The sequence below is a fragment of the Rhinolophus hipposideros genome (genome assembly GCF_964194185.1).
Source record: "Rhinolophus hipposideros genome assembly, chromosome: 17".
Taxonomy (NCBI): domain Eukaryota; kingdom Metazoa; phylum Chordata; class Mammalia; order Chiroptera; family Rhinolophidae; genus Rhinolophus; species Rhinolophus hipposideros.
The window spans coordinates 19100449-19125262 of record NC_138063.1 but is presented as its reverse complement, the minus strand read 5'-3'; the positions used below and the strand labels follow the sequence as shown (position 1 = coordinate 19125262).

The 24814-nt window shown below is 43.0% G+C and overlaps 1 protein-coding gene across 1 annotated transcript; it reads right to left on the bottom strand.

Moving 5' to 3' along the window:
- Window positions 1–4235: 4235 nt before the first annotated feature.
- Window positions 4236–24487, bottom strand: MRO (maestro). The gene is made up of 8 exons (XM_081078278.1): window positions 24407–24487; window positions 23995–24132; window positions 14515–14617; window positions 13277–13423; window positions 12033–12215; window positions 6584–6739; window positions 5582–5689; window positions 4236–5213 (listed from the first exon to the last, which is right to left on the bottom strand). Exons 3-8 carry the CDS (start codon window positions 14611–14613, stop codon window positions 5160–5162), a joined length of 747 nt encoding a protein of 248 aa, XP_080934404.1. The 5' UTR covers window positions 14614–14617; window positions 23995–24132; window positions 24407–24487; the 3' UTR covers window positions 4236–5159.
- Between the last annotated feature and the right edge of the window lie 327 nt (window positions 24488–24814).

Here is a 24814-nt window from a genome sequence, read left to right as displayed (position 1 = left end):
AGTTCTTAATATAGAACTGGAAGAGATCAAAAGAATTCGAAGGTGCTGGTTAGTCTCTAAGGGCCCTGAATTCTTAAGAATGTAATGGTGGATCAGAGAAGGGATTTATCCCTAGAGCCCACAAGTTAGTTGTCAAATCTTAAGTGCCTCAGGAGAGAGAGAGAGGTTGAGAGAGAGAGAAGGAACCCTGGCTAGATTGGGCTATTTGTTGCGGTGGGTGGAGGTGGGTTAAAAGCAGCTCCACTAAATTTTCTAGCACTCTTTGAAATATGGGTGCCTTGATAAGTTGTGTATATCTGTAAGAGTTTTCTCTATGCAGTTACCCAATCATACCTGCACACACACACACACACACACACACACACACACACACACCACAAATTTTTGGAATCAGTGGCACTCAACAGCGTCAAAGAAGTCAATCAAAGAAATGTGCTTAAATTTGGTAAGAAATGACATTCTGATGGCAGGAGGGGGCGTATAGCAATCTTAATTGATCATGTTGCCTTTCTTGAAGATTCTGGGCCTATGTTAATACAACTCATGCTGTTAAATAGTTCTAGAAAGGGCGGGGCAGCATGAAGTACTGGGAGTTCTTCAGGCAACCATCAAACCTGCTGTAACAGCCTGAAGACGAAAGTGAATAATAAACGTCCACTTATATGGGTAGAGCTTACATCAAGTGAAACGGTTTATTCAAAAGATCAAGGAAATATGCCTGATGGGCCTCTGGGGTGGCTATTTCATAACTTGGAGGAAGGGGTTAAGTTTTGAGGGCAGAAATAATTTCCACCACCTCACCACACATATCCAGCAGGAAAATCCGAGCCTAGCCACACCCTCCCTTACAATAAACCACCTGTAACGTGTCGCCCACCATCTTGTGCAACACATCACATATCACGTGAATTGTATGTATTCCTCCCAGTGGAGCCAGGGCAGGGTCAGAAAGAGGAGAGTAGAGGCATGAGCTGAAAAAGAGGCAAGGGGTTTTCTAGTTGTTTGTTGTTTGTTGTTTGTTTATTTTTAATGGTTGTTTTATGGCCACCCATGAAAAAAATCTATTGACTGTTGCTTTCATTAGTTGATATCTAAAGAATTTTGAAAATGGAAGAAGCTTGAAGGTCAACCCTCTGCCATGGACTGCCCACCATTTGCGACACCCCAGGGTTCCAGCTGTAGAAACAGTTAGAATTATAGAGGGTGTCAAGAACCAAACTCTGCATACTGAATGAAACAAAGCAGAAAGATGAGTTTATTGAAAGGCTTTTAAACTGCAAGTTGGGAAACTCAAGGCTACAGGAGCAATGAGTTCCAAATTGCTCACAGACTAAGGGATTTTTATGGGATAAATAAAAAAGTGATTTGGCTTTTTTAGCTGATGGGTTGCCCAGTAGCCTTCTTTCTTGCTTGGATCAGGGTAGTTGTGTCAGGAGGACATGGAAGTCCAGAGATGGTGTGAACAGACTTGGCATTGAGGGGTTGGTGTCCTCTGCTGATTTCTGAGAATAGTTGTAAATTTCTACAAGGTTAGGTGAAGTTTCCTATATGGACCTGTGTTGACCATTTCCATTTTGTCCTTGACATAAGTGACTCCATTTTAGTTTGGTTCTACAAGGATAAGATTTGGATGCCTCCTAAAGAGGGTCTAAACCCACCTCCCCCCTCAGACACCTCCCCAGTCTACAGGCTGAGAAGGGAAATGTGTTCCCTGGAGCCAGTTGGGGACAGCCTTGCAACAATGTTGGGGAAACCAGAAGTTCAGGTTTTGATTTCTTAGGCAAACTTCACTTATTGACATGTAAATTTAAATCATAGTTAATGAAAAGGCTTGTGAAATCCAAAATGCTGGACCAGCCATTCCTTTTCTTGGGAAAGATAAGAACAAGGAGGTGGATCTATACGTAGATGGGTCCAGGTATAAACACACATCCAGGTAGGACAAAGGTCTTTTAAGGCTAAACAGATTTAATTGTGCATATTTCATTATTTTCAGGATAAAATCCTTTCTTTGTTTATGGATAGTTAATAGGAAGCAACACTTACCAATAAAATAGATTGACCATCGAGTAAACCACGTTTAGTGCAATAAATTGTGTTGGTTTCTTTAAGTCATAAAATTTGTGTTTAGGAAATTGAATTCGCTTGCTAAAGTTGTAAAATGAGCTCACTAGGTTTGAATTAATTTAATCCAGCACTCTGCCCATTATGTCGATTCCCAGGGTTACTCTTCTCAGGCTTATAAAGGTGTAGTAAATAAACTGTCACTCCAGCAGTTTTAAATCCAGTTCGACACGTTCATTCTTCCATAACAAAGTCATACATAGTTTGAGTTAAATATTGATGCCAATATTAAAACAATCCAAAGGAAGCATGTCAGGTTTTCCACAATTTCTGAATGTTACTCTTCCTATCAAAAGTTTGAGTGTCACTAAATTTTACAGAATAGATATATGTTAAACTTGTAGACTGAATCCTATTACACATAGTAGTAAAAGGGTATTTGTTATCTGGAGAAGCATCCTGAGATAAAACAATGTATTAAGCCTAATTTTATTGTTTTTTTATTTTTAAGATTTTACATGTCAATTGTCTGTTGCTTTTAAATTGGGGTCTATGCCAATATTGCATTTCATTCTTTTCACCCTTTCCCTTGTATGAATGGGCTCCAATAATGAACAGCCACTACGTTAAGTAACCCTGACCTCATTTCTTGGGGTAACATTTTACAGTTTTCACGGACTACCTCCTTTGATCCTCAGAATATCTTGTGTGGTGGGTTTTATTACAGATGCAAGAATGGAGGCTCTGAGCGGTTATGTGACTTGCTGAAGATAACCAGATCATTAAGTGATCAAGTCAGGGTGCACAGCAAGGTTTTCTAGGCCAACTCGTGTGTCCTTCTGGCACCCATGTTGTCACATTTGGGAATTGAGCTCCTCTCCCCCACAGAGGCTCTATCTGCTGATGCAGCCAATACAAGATGTTCGAAAGCTTTGAACGTCTGACCACATTTTTGTTCTGGCAGAGGCATGTGCCCCAGCAGTGTGGTGCAGGGAGTGACATTTTAACTCTCTGATCTCCATTTCTCAAAAACATTTTCTTCTTGCAGGGTGATGCTTTGGCCATTACCTAGTCAACATTTGCACCTTGCTGCAGGAAATTCATTAGCTTGAAAGGAACATGATTACAGCTGCAGGAAATTCATTAGCTTGAAAGGAACAAGATCACACTTGGACACATAAAGTGGGTGTTAATTATTAATGAGAGATCATCCAAAAATGCAACACAGAATTATTAGCGGAGCTGTTGGGATGGTCCGGACAGAAAGAACAGAGCTCATCTGGCCATCTTGAAAACAAGAAAGGCACTGTTCCTGCCCTGAGCGTTCACAACACCCTGACAGGAGCCCAGTGGGAAAGAACAACCTGCTATTCTCATTCAGTTACGATTCTCCTTACTTTAATGTTTTAAGCCATTTCAAAACCTATGAGGTGACAGATTCATGCTTGGTCAAGGCACCAGCATTTGCAATTCAATAAATTCAACCAATCTTTGTTGAACACCCATGGTGGGTAAGGCGCAAAGCTACTCTCTATGAGTTGGGTTATTATGTCCATTTCACTGATCAGCAAACTGAGGCTTGCTGGGTTTCCTTACCCAGGGTCACATCAGTAAGTGACAGAGCCAGATTCAAACGTGGGGCCCCTAGATTCAAAATAGGAAGGAAGAAAATGCATTCATGCCTGGCTCCTGCTGCCCCTTCTGCCATCTCCCACATTTTTGTCTTTCGTAAGACATACCTCACTCCCTCAACTGTGTATGAGCCTGTCTCTAGAGAGCTGGGGCAGAAAACCGAGTTCCTGATTCTCAGAATGACATTAAGATCTTTCTGTAGCATTTATGATCCTCTTGTGTTTTCCATTTTCAAAATGGACATAATTGGTCCAGGGTCTGACCTGAATGCCAAGTTCAGTGGCAATATCAGAATTTCTATAGAAGAAGCTCTAGAAGCAATCTGGTTGGAGGGAAGGTGGGAGGGACTAAGAGATTTTTTTTGAAACCTTATAAGAGTGCTGTGACTTACCATATATAAAACTAAGATTGATCACCAAAATACTGACATAATAGCCAATAGGTGATTAATAAAAATATGTACTTAGCTTACAAATTAATAAAAATATGTACGGTACATTTAAAAGAAGCAAAATTAACTGAATTAAATAGAAGAGCAGAAACTGAGAAGTTTTTTAATTTATTTGTTTTACATTTCTAACCATCCATCAATCATTCCACGACAAGGCAGTACTGTACAGTGGTTGAATGTAGGCTCCAGAAGTCAGACCATATGGGTTTGAATTCTGGCTCCATCATTTACTGGGTCATCTTGAGCAAGTTACTTAATTTCCCTGTGTCCTCATTTTCTCATCTATAAAATAAGGGTGATAATGATACCTTTCTCCTAGAGTTCTTGTGAATATTAAATAATACTTGCACAGCTCTCAGTGCCCAATAAATTATAAATATTTTCAATAAATGTTACTTATTATTATCCCATATGTTACCACCAGACTGGGGTTTTTCAACACATGCTTTACAGATTTTTTTCCTTTATTAATTCTTGTTTGGAATGATCTTGGATGCAATGACTATTGGAGATTATGAGAAGCTAAACATACCCCTCCAAGCCACAATTTTGGTACCTGACCAACTTTAAATAGGTCTTGCTGAGAAAAGGTATCAATAGCAAATAGCAAAGCATCAAAAACAGATTAAAAAATAAAATACTTAAGGTAGTAGCTATTCTCCTAAGCCTCAGAAATTAAAAATAAAAGATAGATGACAGCACTGAACTTAAGAAGGAAAAAGCTGAGAAATAAGCACTGAATCTACATGTACTTTAAATGTTTTAAAGAAAGTGTGTGCCTTCTGATCCACTTTGTATAAGGGGAGAATGACATATGTGAAAACAATTTAAATTTACTGGACGTGATTATACAACTCCACAGTATTAGTTTTGCCATCAATTGCTCTCCCAACATCCCCTTTTCTATTACAATCACAAGAGGTGAGCAGAAGCATCTGAAGAGTTAAAAGAGGGGCTTATCAGCCCTCCTGCAAAACGCTCCCGTGGAACTATTTTTCTGCGTCTCTGCTGTTTACAGAATTTTATTTGCGTAGAGGTACTGCAGGAGCTCTGGATGATAGTGGCTCTGAAAGAATTAGCAAAGGTACATGTGAGGGAGGGAGTCAGTAAACCTCCTCGACTACAGAATAAGTGGACAGTTGCCAAATGCAGAGCAAGGAGACAAGGCATCTTCAGATTCTCAGAGTTGAAGGCCTCATTGCTTGTGCCCATCAAATAAATAAATGACCTGTACTGGAAGTGCCAGTACCGTTTGTGCATAGTCCTCCAGGCGTTTTGCCATTGACATTTCATATGGGTCAAATGCAATTGAAACATAATTGGCCTGAGTCGTTTTAGGGGCGATAACTCCCTGGGGTGCCTGGCCACCTTCTGCGTTCACACCAGGAGCGCAGGGACCTCTGAGAGGATTCTCTCCTTCCCTCACTCACTCACCAGCTGCCGGCAGAGTTTGGGGTTCCTTTGATCTTCTTCACTCTGGAAGCTGTATTCCTTCCTTTGTCTCAGATATGGGGAACAGGCTCGAAACGTTGTTTTGCAAGCCTGAGAAAAATAATATTACCCTCTTATTGTAAAAAATATTAGAGAAGTCTATAATCCCAAACAAAGAAGAGGATTGCACCTCATCTGTGCTCTGGGGAGCCACTGAAAGTATGAAAGCGACATCCAGGAAGTTTGAAAATTTGAACCTTAAAAAATTTATGTTTATAAAACGATAATGTCTATAATTTGGGGCTGGTGGTAAGGGCATAGCTTTATAGTTTACCACAGTCTCTGTTATTGTCCCATCAAAAGTGGTGTTGGAGTCTTAAATCTACTCTCTCTGTCTCTGTCTGTCTCTGTCTCTCTCTCTCTCTCTGTCTCTCTTTCACACACACACACACACACACACATACACATACCCACTTAAAAAAGGACAAGTGGTTGGGTAGAACACTTTGATCCCAATGGTTTTGAAACACTCACCCAGTCTCACTCCAAAGCAGCCCTGAGATTGATCCAACCCTGTTAGGAAACATTTTCTCCAAGAATAAAACAAAAGCTCCACAAGGCACTGAGAAGCCAGGGGTGGGAAATCTATACTAGGTGCAGTGGAAAAAGCTAACTGAGCATGAATAAATATCCTCATTATGTGGGCTGCTGGCCTATGGATTAGACCGGAGCCTCTCTGCCCCACCCTCCATTAACCTGAGCTCATCTAGCAGTGAAAAATGCAGGCATTGGGCAGGTGGGGCAGGAGCAAATGGAAAATAACACTCTTGCTCAGAGAGAGATTACACATTAAGGAGACACTTTTTCCAGGATTCATTTGGGACATGCCACTAAGTGTTTATAACTGAACTGGCAGGAACTAAGAGTCTGGCATCTCAACTCAACAGGGCTACATCACAACTATGAATGACAGAGATTTCATGCCATTGTTAGTCACTGACTTACCTTGGCAACCTGGGGGTCTCTATCCTGTAAATGGATCAGGAAGGAATCTTGAGTCTGCTTAACCTGACTGGTGAAAAACTTCTTCCATTTCCGCCCAGCAAAGGCAGCCAATTGCCCAAACAAGACAAAGGCTGAGTATCTCAGGCTGTCATTCTCCTGTGGATTCCCAGTGTACAAAACAATAAAATGCAAGTCATTACCAAAAGGCAACTGCATCAGAGAAAAATCACAGCCATCAATCTTTCTGGCATGTTACAGGGTGGACTATCAGATCCAGTCTAAAGCACTTAGCTGGCTGGGTGGGGATGAGCTGAGTCTTCAAGGAACCTCTTTCTCTGGCAGATGATAGGATTAGACTTGGCGATCATTAATGCTTCTCCCAGCTTCCCAGCTTTTTTCTTCATTATTTAATGTTTTGGAAATAGAATATGTTTCTATGGTTCAACATTTAAAATAACCACATTTCTGGTCAAGATGGCAGAGGAAGTAAATGCTGTGCTTGTCTCCTATCACAACCACATCAGAATTACAACTAAACTACAGGACAACTATCACTGAGAATCACCTGAAGTTTAGTTGAACAGAAGTCCTATAACGAAGGCCAGACAGAAGAAGCCACCTTGAGACTGGCAGGAGGGGCAAAGACACAAAATGGGCTGGTCCCACACCCACATGTGACCATTAAAAATCAGGAGGGATATCTTGGCTGCAGAGGTCCCTCCTAAGGAGCAAGAGGCCTTAGCCCCATATGGGGCTCCCCAGCCCAGGGTTCCAGTGTCGGAAGCAAAGTCCCCTTAACTTCTAGCTGTGAAAACCAGTGGAGATTGTGGCTGAATGAGATGAGGGTGGCTAGATTCCCAGGCGCTCCTCTTAAAGGGCCCATATATGGACTGATTCACTCACTCTGAGCTCCAGCACTAGGGCAGCAGCTTGAAAGGTGCCAGGGACATAAGAAGAGGAACTGAGTTGTCTGGCTTCAGGGCTAAAAGAGGGCTAGAAGAGCAGCTTTCTCCCAGACAGAAGTGCTGGCAGAATCCATTGTTCCTTTGTTGAGCCCTTCTCTCTCCCAGCGTGCAGATGCAGGGAGCCACCATATCTGAATCTCTATCAACCTGGCTAACACCGTTGGCCCCACCCTCATGATTTCCTGAGACCCCACCATGCTCAATTTGCTGGCCCAGCCAAGCCACTTCCAGTGGCTTTTCCATACAAATTACCTGTCTTGGCAAATGCTGCAGATTTTTCTAAAATATCTTAAAGGTTCACAAACCCCAAACAAGCAGCATCTGGCCTTACAATGCCCAGTACCTCTGGTTGAGCCTGGCACTAGCAGCAGCCAACCTTAGTTCATGGCTTGGCCTCTCCCTGGCACCTCCAAGGCCAGCATGGGTGGCAGCCATCTGCAAATTGCTTTGTGGCTGATGCCAGGTGGCCCCAGGCAGGGCACAGGTACAGCTGACCTTGGCCTGTGGTGGGGCCCCTTCCAAGAAGACCCATGGCCAGTATGCCCAGTAGCCAGCTTCAGACTGTACCAGAGCACCACCTGGCCCCCTCTGAGGACAGTACATCCACAGGACAGACTGGGCAGGTACCAAAGCCCAGCTAAAGTGAGTCCTGCCGCATAGGGTCAGCCTTTGCACAACAACTCCTTCACTCTAATCATGGCCAGTCCTCACAACCAATCAGCCTGAGGGTCAACCCCTCCCACTGATGACTGATGTGCAAACAGTACAAAGGCTCACAGCTCAACTATAACATGATCCACACAAGGGACACACCTGGAGCACCCGGCTCAGATGACCAGGGAGACTGGGCCACTGGGCCACACAGGACACCTGCTACATAAGGCCACTTTACTAAAACTGGGAGAGATAGCAGCTCTACCTTATACATAGAAACAAACACAGAGAAGGAGCCAAAATGCGGAGATAAAGAAATATGTCCCAAGTGAAAGAATGGAACAAAGCTCCAGAAAAAGAACTACACAAAATGGAGGCAAGCAAGCTACCAGATGCAGAGTTCAAAACACTAATTATAAGGATGCCCAATGATCTCAGTGAGAACTTTAACAAAGAGAATGGAAATGTAAAAATGGAGCTAGAAAACATTAAAAAGAACCAGTTAGAAATGAAGACTATACTAACTGAAATAAAGAATACATTAAAGGGAATCAACAGTAGATTACATGAAGCAGAGGACTGAATCAGCAATTTAGAAGATAAGGTAGCAGAAAACACCCAAATAGAACAGCAAAAAGAAAAAAGAATCCAAAAAAATCTGGAGTGTTTAAGGGGCCTTTGGGACAACATTAAGCATAATACCATTTGCATCATAGGAGTACCAGAAGGAGAAGAGCGAGAACAAGGGATTGAAAACCTATTTGAAGAAACATGATGGAAAACTTCCCTAACCTGGTGAAAGAAATAGACATACCAGCAAAGGAAGCACAGAGAGCCTCAAACAAGATCAACCTAAACAAGCCCACACCGAGACACATCATAGTTAAAATGCCAAAGGTTAAAAACAAAGAGAATCTTAAAAGCAACAAGAGAAAAGCAGTTTTTTACCTACAAAGGAGCCCCCGTAAGACTGTCAGCTGATTTCTTAACAGACCAGAAGGGATTAGCACAAAATATTCAAAGTGATGAAAAGCAAGGACATACAACCAAAATTACTTCACCCAGCAAAGCTATTATTTAGAATTTAAGGGCAGATAAAGAGCTTCCCAGACAAGAAAAAGCTAAAGGAGTTCATCACAACCAAAACAGTATTACAAGTAATGTTAGAGGGACTACTTTAAGAAGAAAACAACAAAGAAGATAAGAAATATGAATATTAAAATGGCAATAACTGCATATCTACAACAATTACTTCAAATGTAAATGGATTAAATGCTCCAATCAAAAGACATAGGACAGCTGAATGGATAAGAAAATAAGACCTTTACACATGCTGCCTACAAGAGACTCACTTCACACTGAAAGACACACAGAGACTGAAAGTAAAAGGATAGAAAAAGATATTTCATAAAAATGGAAACAAACAAACAAAAAAGCTGGGGTAGCAATACTAATAACAGACAAAATAGACATTAAAACAAAGGCTATAACAAGAGACAAAGAAGAACCCAGTAATTCCACTTCTGGGTATTTATCAGAAGAAACCCAAAACATTAATTCAAAAAGACATATGCAATCATATGTTCATGGCAGGTATAATTACAATAGCCAAGATATACTAGCAACCTAAGTTTCCATCAATAGAGAAATGGATAAAGAAGTGGTACATATAAAAAATGGAATGTTACTCAGCCATAAAAAAGAATGAAATCTTGCCATCTGCAACAACATTGATGGACCTAGAGGGTATTGAACTAAGTGAAATAAATCAGACAGCGAAAGACAAATACCATATAATTTCACTTACATGTGGAATCTGGAAAGAACAAAATAAATGAACAAGCAAAACAGAAACAAACTCATAGACAGAGAGAACATTTTGATGTTGCCAGATGGGAGGGGTGTTGTGGGGCTGGGTGAAAACGAGGAAGGGATTAAGAAGTACAAATTGGTTGTTACATAGTAGTCATGGGGATGTAAAGTATAGCATAAGGAATATAGTCAATAATATTGTAATAACGATTATGGTGTCCGATAGGTACTAGATTTATCGGAGTGATCACTTCATAAGTTATATATATGTCTAATCACTGTGTTGTACACCTGACATATTATAAAATAGTATGTCAACTGTAATAGAAAACTAAAAAATTATTTTTAAAAATAATAATAAAAAACAATTATTAAAAAAGTCTTTCCTACCCCCTTCCACCTGCCACCAAATTTCCCTACCTACAAGCTAACCGTTATAAATTTTGTGTGTATCCCTCCAGAAAATTAAGAAGAAAAAATACATATTATATAGTCCTTTCTCAAATTTTACACAAATGGAAGCATACCATACCACTGTTCTGCACCTTGATTTTTCCATCAAACAATATATCTGGGAGCTCTTTCTATGTCAATGCATAAAGGAATTTTTTTTTGGCTGCATCATAATTCATTTGACCCATTCCCTATTTATGACTTCCAGCATTTTTTGCCAGTTCATTGTCTCTTTACCTTTGATTTGAATTTCTCCCATCTGTAGTAGAAATAAGTTATGTTTCTTCTCTGACACCCTGCCAACTCTCGTTGTTTTTAGTCTGACTGGCTGGTTTGTCCCTGAGTGCGTGTCTGTGGGTTTAACCCTTTCTTCCTCTCCAAGTTGCACTGTCTGGTCCAAGTATCTTCCTTCCCAGGTGAGGAGACTCAGGGCCTTTCTGTGACTTGCCATCACATCACATGGTAACAGAGAACCAGGATAGTAACGCCGTGTCCTGACTCTTGATGCAGGGACTTTTCTGTCAGTGTTTTTTGGTCCTGTGCAGCTCCAGGTGAACCAGAGAAAATAGGGCTGGGATAAATCTCCTTGTGGGCAAGGAGTACCAGAACCGGGCATCACAGAGACTTAGCAAGACTGAAGACCACTGATCATTTGGTGACATATTTGAAAATATTGTTTTAGCACATGTGACATGCACAGAAATTAGTGTTGGATTTTCTTCACTGCTCTGTGTGTGTGTGTGTAGGTGTGTGTGTAGGTGTGTGTGTGTAGGTGTGTGTGTGTAGGTGTGTGTGTAGGTGTGTGTAGGTGTCTAGGTGTGTGTGTGTAGGTGTGTGTGTGTAGGTGTGTGTAGATGTGTGTAGGTGTGTGTGTGTAGGGGTGTGTGTGTGTAGGTGTGTGTGTGTGTGTGTGTGTGTGTGTGTGTGTCTACAATAGGCTTACTGGTTAACTTGAACAGAAGGTATCTCAGCGTCCTCACATTTTCAGACTAAACAACATATCAGTAGATTTTTTTTGTTAGCCTGTATTGGCACCTGGCAGTTAAGAGTGCAAGTCCTGTAGTCAAAATGCCTGATTTCATATCCACTTACTGGCTCTGTGAACTAACTTGTCTGTGCCTTGGTTTCCTCAACTATAAAGTGAAGATAATAATAGTGTCAACCTTACAGGGTTATTGTGAAGACTATATGAGATAATCCATGTAAATTGCCTAGTACTGTGCCTGGCACACACTAAATGCTCACTAGATGCTATTGTTATTGTTACATTTATGAAAGAGCTTTGAATACTTACTGGTATTGTCACCATCATCACCATCATCATCATCATTGTACACATATTCACTTCTCTATTACAATGAAAACTTAAGGGGTAGTTTTGGAATCCTATCCTTCTTTACATCTTCCATAACACTCAGTACAATGCTAGTCTCTCAATAAGATTTGATAATAAATAAGTGAATAACAGAGATCTTGTTCCCTGAGCAATATACTACCCCAGGCTCACGTTTCTAACCCCACTTTCATTTTCATCACCCGGAGTGTTTCTGAGTCATCTCACTTACATCATCTAATAAGGTCCTGGTCTGAAGAGTGACGTCTATGAAGAAGGAGCCCAAACCTTTCACCTGGGTCTTGCCCAGGATGATGGTCAGAGTCTTCACACTCTCGTGGATGACTTCAGAACTCATGGGGTCATACAATCCATGCACCAGCAGGTTGAGGACAATTCTCTTATACTTTCTCACCTGTTTTCAAGGTTTGAAAAGCATTAGTAGTAGCACAGGGACTGCTCTCCTGAGTTGAAAAGCAACTCCACTTCTAATCGTCCAATAACCTAGGACTTGAACTAAGAGATTATGGCTTTTTTTAGGACCTGCCACAACAACTCTCATTAAAATACAAATGCTCCCATTAAGCTGACCCAATCAGTCTTAGAAAGAGAACAGGAAGAGTGATCTGGAGCCTGACCCATGGGTGGCCAAGGCTGGGCAGGACATGCCAAGGAGGGGGGTAGACCTGGGTGATCTAGGTTTCTAGGGCATTCTGGGTACCTTTATAGGGGACAAGAGGAAACGGTCACTGAAACTGACAGATGCTAAAGGTGGAGGTGGGGAAAACATCTTTTACTAAGCAAGCCCAAATTATTAGAAAATAAATTCACCAAAGAGGGTGATGATATCCAGCTCTGTGTGAATCCTTCTAGCAGCTGTTTCCCAAGGCTGATAATACAGAGGTGTGATGACCCTAACATACCCCCAAATGAGCTTCCTTCCCTTGAGTGTGGGAGGAACCAGTGACTTGCTTCTGGCCCATTGAATATGACAATGGTCATGGGACGTCGTTCCCATGGTTACTTACGTTATATAAGACTCCATCTTAGCAGAGAGGAGTGGGTGACATGCTCCTGCTGGCCTTGAAGAAGGGAGCTACCACGTTGTGAGTTGGTGTCCTCTAGGACCTCAAGGTGGCCCCTGGCTGACAGACAGCAAGGACACTTTGGTCCTACAACTGGGAGGAACTGAATTCTTCCAACAGCCACGTAAGCTTGGAAGGGACCCTAAGCTTCATAAAGGAAGGCAGTCTGGCCCACACCTTGACTGCAGCCTTGCAAGACCCTGAACAGAAGACCCCGCTAAGCTGTAGCTGGACCCCTGACCCAAGGAAACTGCGAGCTAATACATGCTAGGTATGTGGTGATCTGTTACACAGCAATAGATAACTGGTACATGAGGTCATGAGGTACTGTATCCCAGTCCTGGGGCCTCCAGGCCATGAGGGCTGGCCGAGCGCAGCCTTTCCTTCCTACCTTGTCTGGGGTCTCACAAGCCATGGTTCCCAGGCTCCTCATTGCCATATGACGCTTTTTAGAACTGGGGTCCCGGGCTGTTTCGGCCAAGATGAAAAACACATTCTTCAGAGGCTCCCGCTCCCGGAACCTCAGTTTCCAAGAGACCTGGGTGGTGAGTCAAAATGTATTGATTTGGGAGTGTTCTGAGTCATACAGAACTCCAACCCCAATCTCAATCCCTCCTGTGTCGCCTGCTGAATTTCACCCCTTCTTTCTCCATCTAAAGACACCTGATTTTTTGCTGGAAATGTATTAGTTTGGTCTACATAATGAAATAATTGGCGGAGGAAGAGGAAAGGGGTAAAGAAAAATAAGGCAGAGCTGATGCTGAGGTAGATTTGTGGGGATTATGGAGAGAGCTGCTTTTAGGCAGCTGAGGGTGTGATAGAGCTGAGAAGAAAGGGAGCTTTAGAAGAGGACGTGACGTTTGTCCTTTTATAGGACAAAGTTCACAGTATTCCTCCCATCTCAAAGAAAAGACCTTCCTGGATCCTTCTTCCTCCTTCAACTCTTCTCCATTTTTCTGCTCCACTTTGTAGCTAAACACCTTGAAAGACATTAACAAAACACATCTGCAAACATCCCGGGACACCAGAAGGATGCCCCATCTCAGCACTTAAGATTAGGAAAAGAAATGCATGAATAATGCAGATTGGGAAATGCTGTGTGGCGAATGCAGAAACCTGCACGTCAGTGACAACTCTCAGTGCAGTGCTAGCGATCGGCTACCTTCTGTGGTGAGCATAGGAGCCCTGAAACCAGAAAGGCTCTGGTGTTGTGCACAACACGGGATGTGTGGAGTCAAAACCAAGACAATGCAAGAGGCAGACAAGACCCAAGAAAAAGCCACATCTCCACCATCCTGAGTAATGGGGTGGGATGGGGCGCTGGAGACTGGATTCACGGCCCTATTGGTGTTTAGGTGATTACCACATCTTCTCATTTCAGAATATTCATTGCAGTTCAGTCTATGTTTTTATTATAATTTCACAGCAACCTAAATTTGTCTTAACTTGTTATTGTTGTTATCTTCTTGTTATTCTATAACTATTCTATCCATGTTATAAGAACTGTCATCGAACTTTTTTCAGAGGAAGGAACCTCACAAGAATGCGCCTAATGCAGAACACACAAGCATGCATGTTATAAAGCAGCTGCTGGCAAGGGACATCCATTCATAATATTTTGTGTCAGACCTTGGAAAAGAAAGACATCACTGATATCCTTTTCTTCTTGGGCTGGGTGGTGAGGATGGAAAGGGACTGGCCCAGCATTCTTCTCTGTGTTTGATCCATGGAACTAGAAAAACAGTCATCAAATGAGCCACAAACACTCTTGGAAGTCTCATCTTGACAAGCATCAAGTATCATTATACAAAGTACTGTGCTGGGGAAGAATATAAAGAAGCACCATCCCTGAAGTCGCTCCTGAGGAACCTGTCACCTTGGTGAGAAGATGGGACAGTCACATAAAAAGATAAAGAGCAATTCCAGGCAGCCCGGGGAAGAATCACAGCACCAGGGTCAAGAGTGCTGTGGTTCCTGTTTCATCCTGCAGTCTTCTCCTATCAGAATTACCGAAGAAATAAAATACAGATTCTGGGCCCCACCCACAGAGAGCTGAAGTAAAAAGTAGCCTGAAATTTTGGATTTTTTAAAATGCTCCCCAAGAATGTAAATTGGTACTGCATGTTAGAGGGGATTTTGATATTATGTCCTACAATTTTAAAATGATTCTATCGGGGTGGCTGGTTAGCTCAGTTGGTGATGCTAATAATGGTGATGCTAATAATACCAAGGTTGTCAGTTCGATCCCCACATTGGGCCACTGTGAGCTGTGCCCTCCTTAAAAAAAAACATACAAAAAAGCACATATCTTTCAGCAATTTTTCACCCCGCAGCTACACTGGCACATCATATGCTCAAGGACATACTCAAAGGACAGGCACTGTAGTTTTGTAATGAACAATGTCATGTCCTTTAGTAACTGTAATGTAATAAATAACATATACATTACAACTATGCAACTATCGGACGACTCCTGTGCAGTCATTGAAAAGTATATTGGGGGGGAGGGGGGTTCACAGTGTGAGGGATATAAATGATGAACGTCTAAGTATTACCTTGTCTTGTACACCTGAAACTAATAAATTAAAAAAAAATGTCGAATAACAAAAATAATAATAATAAAATAAATAAAAAGAAAAGTATATTGGGCAGCTCTACATGTGCTAAAATGATCTCCAAAACGTTCTGCTGAGTGAAAAGTGCAAATCAGTATGTAAGAGTGCTACTACTGTTCGTGTAAACGCAAAATGAGGGAGGGAAATCTAATATATGTACATACCGTGTTTCCCCGGAAATAAGACAGGGTCTTATATTAACTTTTGCTCCAAAAGACGCATTAGGGCGTATTTTCAGAGGATGTCTTATTTTTTCATGTACAACAATCTACATTTATTCAAATACAGTCATGTCATCTTCTTCTGGAACATCATCATAACGTACTAAATGTGTCCATCTGGCTGACAATCTTAACCGGGGCTTATTTTCAGGGTACATCTTATTTTCTGGTAAACACAGTATGTGCTTTCATATTCATAGAACAGGGAAGAATACCCAAGAAACTAACAAAAATTGCTTCTGGGGTGGAAATATGAGCAACTGAGGTAGGAAAAAGACTTTTTTCACACTTTGTTTTTACATATAGTTTATAATTTTACCATGTGCATATATTATTTAAAATATATGGTATAAATAAATACAGGGCCGACCCAATGGCTCAGGTGGTTGGAGTGCTATGCTCCTTGCGCCAAGGTCGCTGGTTCGATTCCCACATGGGCCAGTGAGCTGCGCCCTCTGCAACTAAGATTGTGAACAACAGCTGTCCCCGCGGGCTGCCGTGGGCTGCCGTGGTGGGCTACCATGAGCGGCCAGCGGCCAGCATGAGCGGTGGGCAGCTGGCGAGAGCTGCCGTGAGCTGCTGTGAGCAGCCAACCGGCCGACTGGCGACCGACCTCCTCAGCCGGGGGGGAGCGCAAGGCTCCTAATACCAGTTGGGCCTGGGAGCTGTGCCCTACACTAGACTGAGAAACAATGGCTTGAACCGGAGTGGGAGGTGAGGGGGAAGAAGGGGGAAATAAACAAACAAACAAACAAACAAACAAACAAATACAGCTTACAAAGTGATTCTGATCTATAGCCTTTTTGAGGTCAAGTAGTACAAACCAGTGCTTCTCAGACTGTAATGTGCTCTCCAATCATCAGAGGACTTGTTAAAAATGCAGATTCAGACTCAGTAGGTCTGGGGTGAGGACTCCAGAGTGTGCCTTTCTGATAAGCTCCCAGGGGACACCAATGCTGCCACACTTTGAGTGTGAGGGTGTCAAGTTAAGATGTACAAGAATCAAGAGAAGATGATAGCTGAACAGATGGTAGAGACCTCCCACAGCACGTGGGTGAGCTTGAAAGGAGAGTCAGAAGTGCATTTGCTACACTGGACTTCCAATGGGATTCTGTGAACAGGTAGTTAGCATCATGGTCTTGGTAGTGAACACAATTAATACAGGAGCGTGGTAAAAGATAAGGCTACAGGATATAAAGGCCAACTGGAGGACTTCGACCAGTAAAAACTTTAGTTTCAATTGTATTTTGTAGATAAGAGTGAACCATTCATTCTTTTTTTTTTTAATTGAGGTGAAATCCACATAACATACAATTAATTGTTTTAAATGTTGTACAACCACCACCTAAAAATGTTCATCACCTCACAAGGAAACCCTACACCCATTAAGAAGTCATTCCCTGTTCTGCCCTCCTTCCAACCCCTGGCAACGATTCATCTGCTTTCTGTCTCTATGAATTTACCTGTTTTTCATATTCTGTATAAATGGAATCATTCAACATTGTGACCTTTTGTGTCTGGCTTCTTTCTCTTCTCATAATGTTTTTGAGGTTCATCCAATTTGGAGCATGTATTGCTACTTCATTCCTTTTTACGCCTGGATAATATTCCATTATATGGATACACCACATTTCTTTACCCATTCATCTGCTGATAGACACTTGGGTTGTTTTCACCTTCTGGGTACTGTGCGTAGTGCTGCTTTGAACACAGGGGTACAGGTATTTGTGTGAGTATCTGCTTTCCATTTTTCTGGGTATATACCCAGGAATTGCTGAGTCATGTGGTAACTCTGTGTTTATCTTTTTGAGGAACCACCAAACTGTTTTCCACAGTGGCTGCACCATTTTACATTTCCACTAGCAGTGTGCAAGAATTCCAGTCTCTCCACATCACCAACAGTTGTTATTTTCCAGTTTTTTAAATTATTACTTGTGGGGACAGAGCCAGGAGTGCAGTTTCCAGGCTCTCGCCCTCACGTGGAAAGGTGCTCACTCAGGTAGTAAATGGCCATCAACTGTGATTGGATGGCCATCAGCTGTGGCTAGTTGGCTGTCAGCTGTAACCAGTGACCCATTGGCCACTAATATAACTGCTGTGGCTACGCTAGCAGAAAATGGGGGCTAGCAAGAAGATGGTGGCTGAGCTAGCAGGAGCGGATTGCAGAGAAGCGGATGCTTCCAGCGAGAATATAGAGGTATGACTCCCCTACTTATGGCTCCGTGGGTGTTCCTTTTTGGCCTCACCATGTCCTGCGTTCTTATGTGGGGAGTGGGAGAAGAGACCCCGCCTGACGCCCTGAACAACATTACTATATCCATCCTAATAGGTGTTAATCATTGTGCGTTTGATTAGCACTTCCCTAATGGCATCTTTTTGTCTGCTTCTTGGTAATTTGCATATCTTTTTTGGAGAAATGTCTATTCAAATCCTTTGCCCATTTTATACTTGGGCTGTTTATCTTGAGTTGTAGAGTTCTTTATATATTCTGGATACTAAACCCTTATCAGATATATGATTAACAAATATTTTTCCCATTCTGTAGGTTGTCTTTTCAACTTCCTTAATAATGCCTTTGATGCACAATAGTTTTCAATTTTGACGGTCTAATTTCTCTCTTTTTGGTATTGTTGCTCGTGCTTTTACTGTTATATCTAAGAATCCATTACCCAATTTAGGTCATGAAAATTTACCCTCATGTTTTCTTCTAAGATTTTTATAGTTTTAGTTATATTTAGGTTGTTGGTCCATTTTGAGTCAATTTTTATATTTGGTGTGTGGTATGGGTCCAAGTTCATCTGAACCATTAACTTTTGTTTGTTTGGGTTCTTAAATTGTTTTTAGTAGGAGAAGTGACAGGCTAGGAGCTGCAGTAGTTCTCAATCATGGCTGCTTTAGGGTCACCTGAGGAACTTTTAAACCTCCTAGGGCCCAGCTGCACCTCAGAACAAGTCTATCATCTCTCTGGAGGTGGGCCCAGGCAGCAGTCATTTTTAAAGCTCACCAAGTAATTCCAATGGGTAGTTGGTCCAATGACCAACCAGTATGGTTAGCCTGGGCCTGAGGGGTTTTCTGGGACAAGGGATTTTCAGTTCTGAGACCAGGAAAGTCCTGGACAACCCAGGACAAGCTGGCCACACTACCGATTGTGCTCGAGTACTGAACTTATTTAAATGCAGGCAGTTGATAGAATCCAGCCTTGTTAAACAGCTGTGCTTTGAAGCATTTGACTGACCTGGAAATGCATGGGGATTTGGCCTCTTCACCATCTTTGTTTTGTCCCCCTGGTGGTTTCAGTAATGCTGTCTTGGTCAGAAGACATTGGAGAAGACCATGGAAACACCCATGGAAACACCTCTTCACCTATAACTCCTGAGGGCAGTTTCCAGGCTCTCGGCCTCATAGAAAGATGCTGGCTTGGGTAGTAGATGGCCATCAGCTGTGACTAGTTGGCCATCAGCTATTACCAGTCAGCCATTAGCCACTGATATAACTGCCGTGGCTACGCTAGCAAGCACAGATTCCAGTTAGCAAGGGGTTGGTTGGTTGGCAGAGAAGCAGATGACAGTTTGCGGATCGTGTGGCTCCTGCTCCCTGTGTCTCCAACAGCTGCCAGTGAGTATACAATGGTGTGACTCCCCTATCTATGGCTCCGTGGATGTTCCTTTTTGGCCTCACCATATCCTGCGTTCTTGTGCGGGTGGCGGGAGCTGAGACCCTGCATCACAGCCCCCAGTCTCTATTTCTTCTTCACCTCTGACCAGCAGACCTCCCCCACCACTGCAATGAGGGACCCAAATCAAAACCCAGAAAATCGCACCCCTACCAATTAGCAAGATTTTCTTTGCTTGAGTAAAGGCATTCCCATACGCTTTACGTTAAGCCAGTGGTTCTCACACCTGAGCATGCATTAGAATCCCCTGGAGGACTTGTTAAAACACAGCTCCCCAGACCTAACTCCCAGAGTTTTGGATTCTGTACATCTGAAGCAGGGCCCAACATTTGCATTTCTAGCAAGCGCCCAAGTGATACTGGGATTCTGCTAGTCTGAACACTTTGAGATCCACTACCCAAAGAGAATGAAACCACAGTATGACTAAGCCATTCCTCTCCAGAATAAAGGGATTTAAAAACTCACACTGAGGCCAACAACAACACAAATCCCCACACACACCACTATGCTTAAGGTTAGAGGTTTCCTTCTGGAGGTTTTCTGCACACAACCTTCTGTTTCAGTAGAACCTGCCACTCCTCAGGTTGAATGCTGTGTATCCGAGCTGACAGGTGCCTAACCACTGGGATGGCAAGTTGGAAAGAAGCAAAGATCCCTCAAGCTGAGGGCCACGCACCAAGGAGGGCACAGGCCTCGTCATAAAACAGCCGGTGTCTCTGTTCCAAAGCATAAGAAAGTCATGCTTGAAGCTCCTCTCCATTGGGAGGAAAGCAACCCTGGCTCCCTTTCTTTACACTTGACTTCTCGTGCAGAATCTGCACAGCCGACGAGGGCTGCAGCCATCCAAGGCAGCCTTCCAGGCTTCAGAAGCCAACTATCCAGACTTGGCACTTATTATGGCACATCTAGAAAGTAAGGTGATGGAAGGCTCTTGAGCAGGGCAAAGTAAATGAGAGCTGAGCGCTCTGCGCGGAAGAGCCAGCATGTGGTGAGAAACACACACTCATACAGGGCTTCACCTCCAGCTCACCACGTGTGCGAGCAAAGCCTTCCCCACCTCCCCACCTGCCCATCACAAGATAAAATCCGTGACCTAGTTCAGTCTCCCAGGTTGTCAGGCTTATCTCAGTCTTTGGTGCAACAAAAGCATTCCTCCCAATTGGCTGGACCTCCCACATCTGAATCCCCTGGAGTGCTTGTTATAAACTCCAGGCCTACCCCATAATTATTGGAACTGAATGGGAGGAAGCATAGTTTTTACAAGGTGGCTGGTGATGCTACACACACGCTGGTATGTAAAAACCTCTGCACTGGAAATGAGATAACCCCAGAATTGACATACTGCATTAACCTGAGGCCACGCGTCAGGAGAGGCCCCGAAGTCAGAGGAGCAGCTGGGGCTCAGGGTAAGCGTCAGGGTCTTTGCAGAGAACAAGGGATTGAAGGCAGATGTTTGTGAAGCACCTTGAATTTCACTTTCAAAATAAAATGCAAATCACATCGAGCTGTACAGGCTATGATTTGTGTGCTCTTCTTGGATGCTACTCTTAAACTAAGTTTCCTTAAGAAACAAAACAAACTAAGTTAGGTAAGTCAGGGTCCCAAAGCCCCTCACTTGGAGCTTTTTGTGTCTTGTGAGCTTGCAGCTTCTTAAAGAAGCTGCCCTCCACCTGCCCTCCCTCTTGCCTGCAGTGTCCTCCCCTCTCCTTTCCAACAAATTAACTTCTTTAGACCCAGCCCAATCAAACAAAAAGATAATTTCCATCTGTCACAATACAGGATCTCAGAGAGGAACATTTAAAAGAAAATACGAAAAAACATAGTACGTGGATTCAAAGATTTCTTAGGTAATCTTAACTGCACCTACAAGACCACTCACCCCCAAACAGCTGTTCTTTGCTATGAGAACTAGGTTTTTTCTGGTGGATTTTTCTGGTCATCACAGGTGCCTAGTCTACTGAGACCGAGGCTGGGAGGCCACCTGGCCACCTTGAAGCCATGGGCTTGGCTCTGCTTGTAGTTTCATGCATCCCCACTTGTTCTTCAATGAATTCTTCTTCCTCTGGGAAATGCTTCCTGGGCCAATGCCCTGCCCCCTGTTTTTACCATCCCCCAGATCCTGCAGCTTGGTTTCGTTGCCGCATTGTGGTTGTACCTGGTCTCCCTGAACAGACATGGATTTGGGGTGACTTAGAAGACTGTTTGGGGCTTTTAAATATATTAGTCATAATTTATTTTGAAATATGTACAAAGTTGCAAGATAAGATATTTGGATAATTTGATATGTGTTTAAGAATCTGATTACTTTTGTAATCACTGTTCAGACTTTTTTTAAAAAAGATTTTATTGGGTAAGGGGAACAGGACTTTATTGGGGAACAATGTGTACTTCCAGGATTTTTTCCAAGTCAAGTTGTTGTCCTTTCAATTGTAGTTGTGGAGGGCGTAGCTCAGATTCAGGTCCAGTTGACTTTGTTAGTTGCAGGAGGCGCAGCCCACCATCCCTTGCAGGAGTCAAGGAGTCGAACTGGCAGACTTGTGGTTGAGAGCCCACTGGCCCATGTGGGAATCGAACCGGCAGCCTTCGGCATTAGGAGCACAGAGCTCCAACCGCCTGAGCCACTGGGCCGGCCCAGATTTATTTATTTATTTATTTATTTTTAAAAAATTGGGGTGAATTGTTAGTAAAATTACATAGGTTTCAAGTGTACAATTCTGTAATACATCATCTATATATCACATTGTGTGTTCACCATGTTTGGGGCTTTATGCTGACTCCTAGGTGCCTTTGCAAATTTAAATCCTTCTGACTCAAAATAGTAGGTTTATGGTCAATAATCCTTTTATTTATTGAAGCCAAAAGGCATATTATAAAGGCCAGAATTGTAAAACACAGATCTTATCTGTAAAATGAGAAGAAACTATTTGATTCCTAATAATCCTTTCAATCCTGAACTTATCAATGATAATAATAATAATATTAATAGCACCATTTATTGGACACTTGCATATGCTAGGCACTATATTTTGCTCTTTGTATACGCTGCAGGAGAAGCTGTTTTACCTGACCTCTGCCTAACCAACTTGTCAGGTTCACCGTATACTCTAGGCCTTCTGTGAACTGTACCAACCAATGTTTTTGGCGGATAGTACTAATTCCCAACTTCCGCTCCACTAGTTCTTATATGCTTACCAAGAATGAGTTCATAGAAGCTGTACTTGTTATTGTAACTGTGAAATCTGAATATTATAGAAACTGATGAAATATGCGTATACAAAGAAAGTTGTTTCCATGAAAGCAAGGATGAATGTTTTGGAAAGTTTCAACAATGGGAAACTGTTAAAAAAAAAAAAAAAAGAAAACACAAAAAAAACCCTGCTATCTAATGAGGTGTGGATAGTAAAAGTTCGGGAAAAGGTTTAATAATTTGGAATGATTATTGGAATTAGAATGATTCTGCAGAGAGTGACTTTATAAATGTCTTTCTAGATGTCATTACGTTCTCACTACATTGAAAGAAACCAAAAGTAGGATTCATAGATGAGGTATTCTGTGCACTGCTTATGCAAGTAAGACAACTCAAACAACAGCACGAGGGGGAAAATCCATTCAAAGGAAAGGCCATGGCCCAACATTAAAGATTGGGAAACTCAAGCCGGCCTGGTGGTTGGAGCGCCATGCTCCTAAGGCCCAGCTTGCCGGTTCAATTCCCACATGGGCCAGTGAGCTGCGCCCTCTACAGCCAAGATTATGAACAACAGCTCTCTCTGGAGCTGGGCTGCTATGAGGAGCTGGAAGTCAGCGTGAGCTGCTGTGAGTGGCCAACGGGCCACTGCCTCAGCTGGGGGAGCCAGGGAGCTGTGTCCTGCGCTAGACTGAGAAACAACGGTTTGAACTGGAGTGTGGGGGGGTGGGGGAGGAGGCAAGGGGGGGTAAAGATTGGAAAATTCTATATTTTAAGGTAAAATAAAATATTTGAGGTATGTCTCATCTATAATTGTCTGCTTTAACCAACTTCTTCCATTAACGCTCTAAAATCTGAAATCCAGTCCCAATCTCGCAAATGAGAGGCCTTTTCTGTATTTCATTCAATCTTTACAATAATCTTGAGAGGTAGGTTTAATTACACCCATTTTAGAGAAGGGGAAATCGGGGCTAAGAGTGACATAAACAACTCACACAAAGTCAAATAGCTAGTAGTGGCAGAGTGGAGTTGCAGACTCCAAAATCTACACTTCCTATCACTATGTTCTAAGATACAGCCGGCTACCAAGCAGTGTCCTCCTGTGTGCTGACACACTGTGTAGACACTGTGTAGTCCCCTGTCATCCTAAAGCTGTTTGCTGACTTAATGTAATGGTCACTAATCCCTCTATTGGTGATAGATGGATGGATATAGATTGGATTGACATAGTTTGTGAAAAGAAAAAAGAATCGACTTCACGGTCAACATCGCCCACTTCAGTTTTACAAAGAGAACGTCAACTCCCTCTGATACCAGTGACCCGAGTGACCGTCCAGAAAGGACTAGGGAGTCCCAGGGGACCTGGCCTTCGACCGCTGCCTGGTAGAAGCGGTAGAAGTCTGGGCTGGCCCTTACCTGCGGCCGTCAAGTAATGAGGTGCTGCTGCGCCTGCGGCTGGAGCGCTGTTCCAGGGCGACTCGGAGGGGAGGGCTGCTATTCTTGGCGTGGTTGCCAGATGGGATGACTCGGCTCAATTTTCCCAGCCCTGAATGCCTAACACAAAAGAAGGGAATGAGAAGGTGAAGCAGGGTCTGTTCTGGATAACGGGTCAGTACAGAGTTTTGGAAAGTGAAGGGGAAAAGCAATCAAAGTTTCGACGGTATTGGGGTGGGGGGAGGGACTTGGCCTGTGCTACCGACAAGGTTGTTCTAGGTGGGCACAAGCATCACTTTTGCCCTTTACCTCCTCAAACTGTGCTGAGGTGTTTTTCCTCCTCCCCCTTGCTGTATTTCCCCCTTATTCTTCCCTCACTTCGAGTCTCACCCACTTTTCTAAAGAAAGGAGTGCAATTCTGAGGCTCTTCTGCACCAAATGGAAACGGCTCTGCCCAGTACCGTTCCCCCGTGCCGCCACTAGATGGCAGCATCACTCAATGGACGGGTTCCAGGCCCCTCCGCACCAAGCCGCAGCTGTAGCGCTCCCTTCCATAATCCTGTTAGAGCAGCATTTAATCTAAGGCCGGGACACTGTGTTCCAGGCCAAGCAGCCTCACTGTGACTGATTGGTGCGCCAACAACTAGAGCTTTAACTGTTGATGCCCCTTCCCGTTCAACAAACACCACGGGTCCTGAAAGGACTGATTTAAACTCTCAACAATTTAAGTGATTGATTGGTAACACAAAACAAACCAAAAACCTGGGTGTAATGGTACTTGCAGGATTTGGGTCCTCCCTCC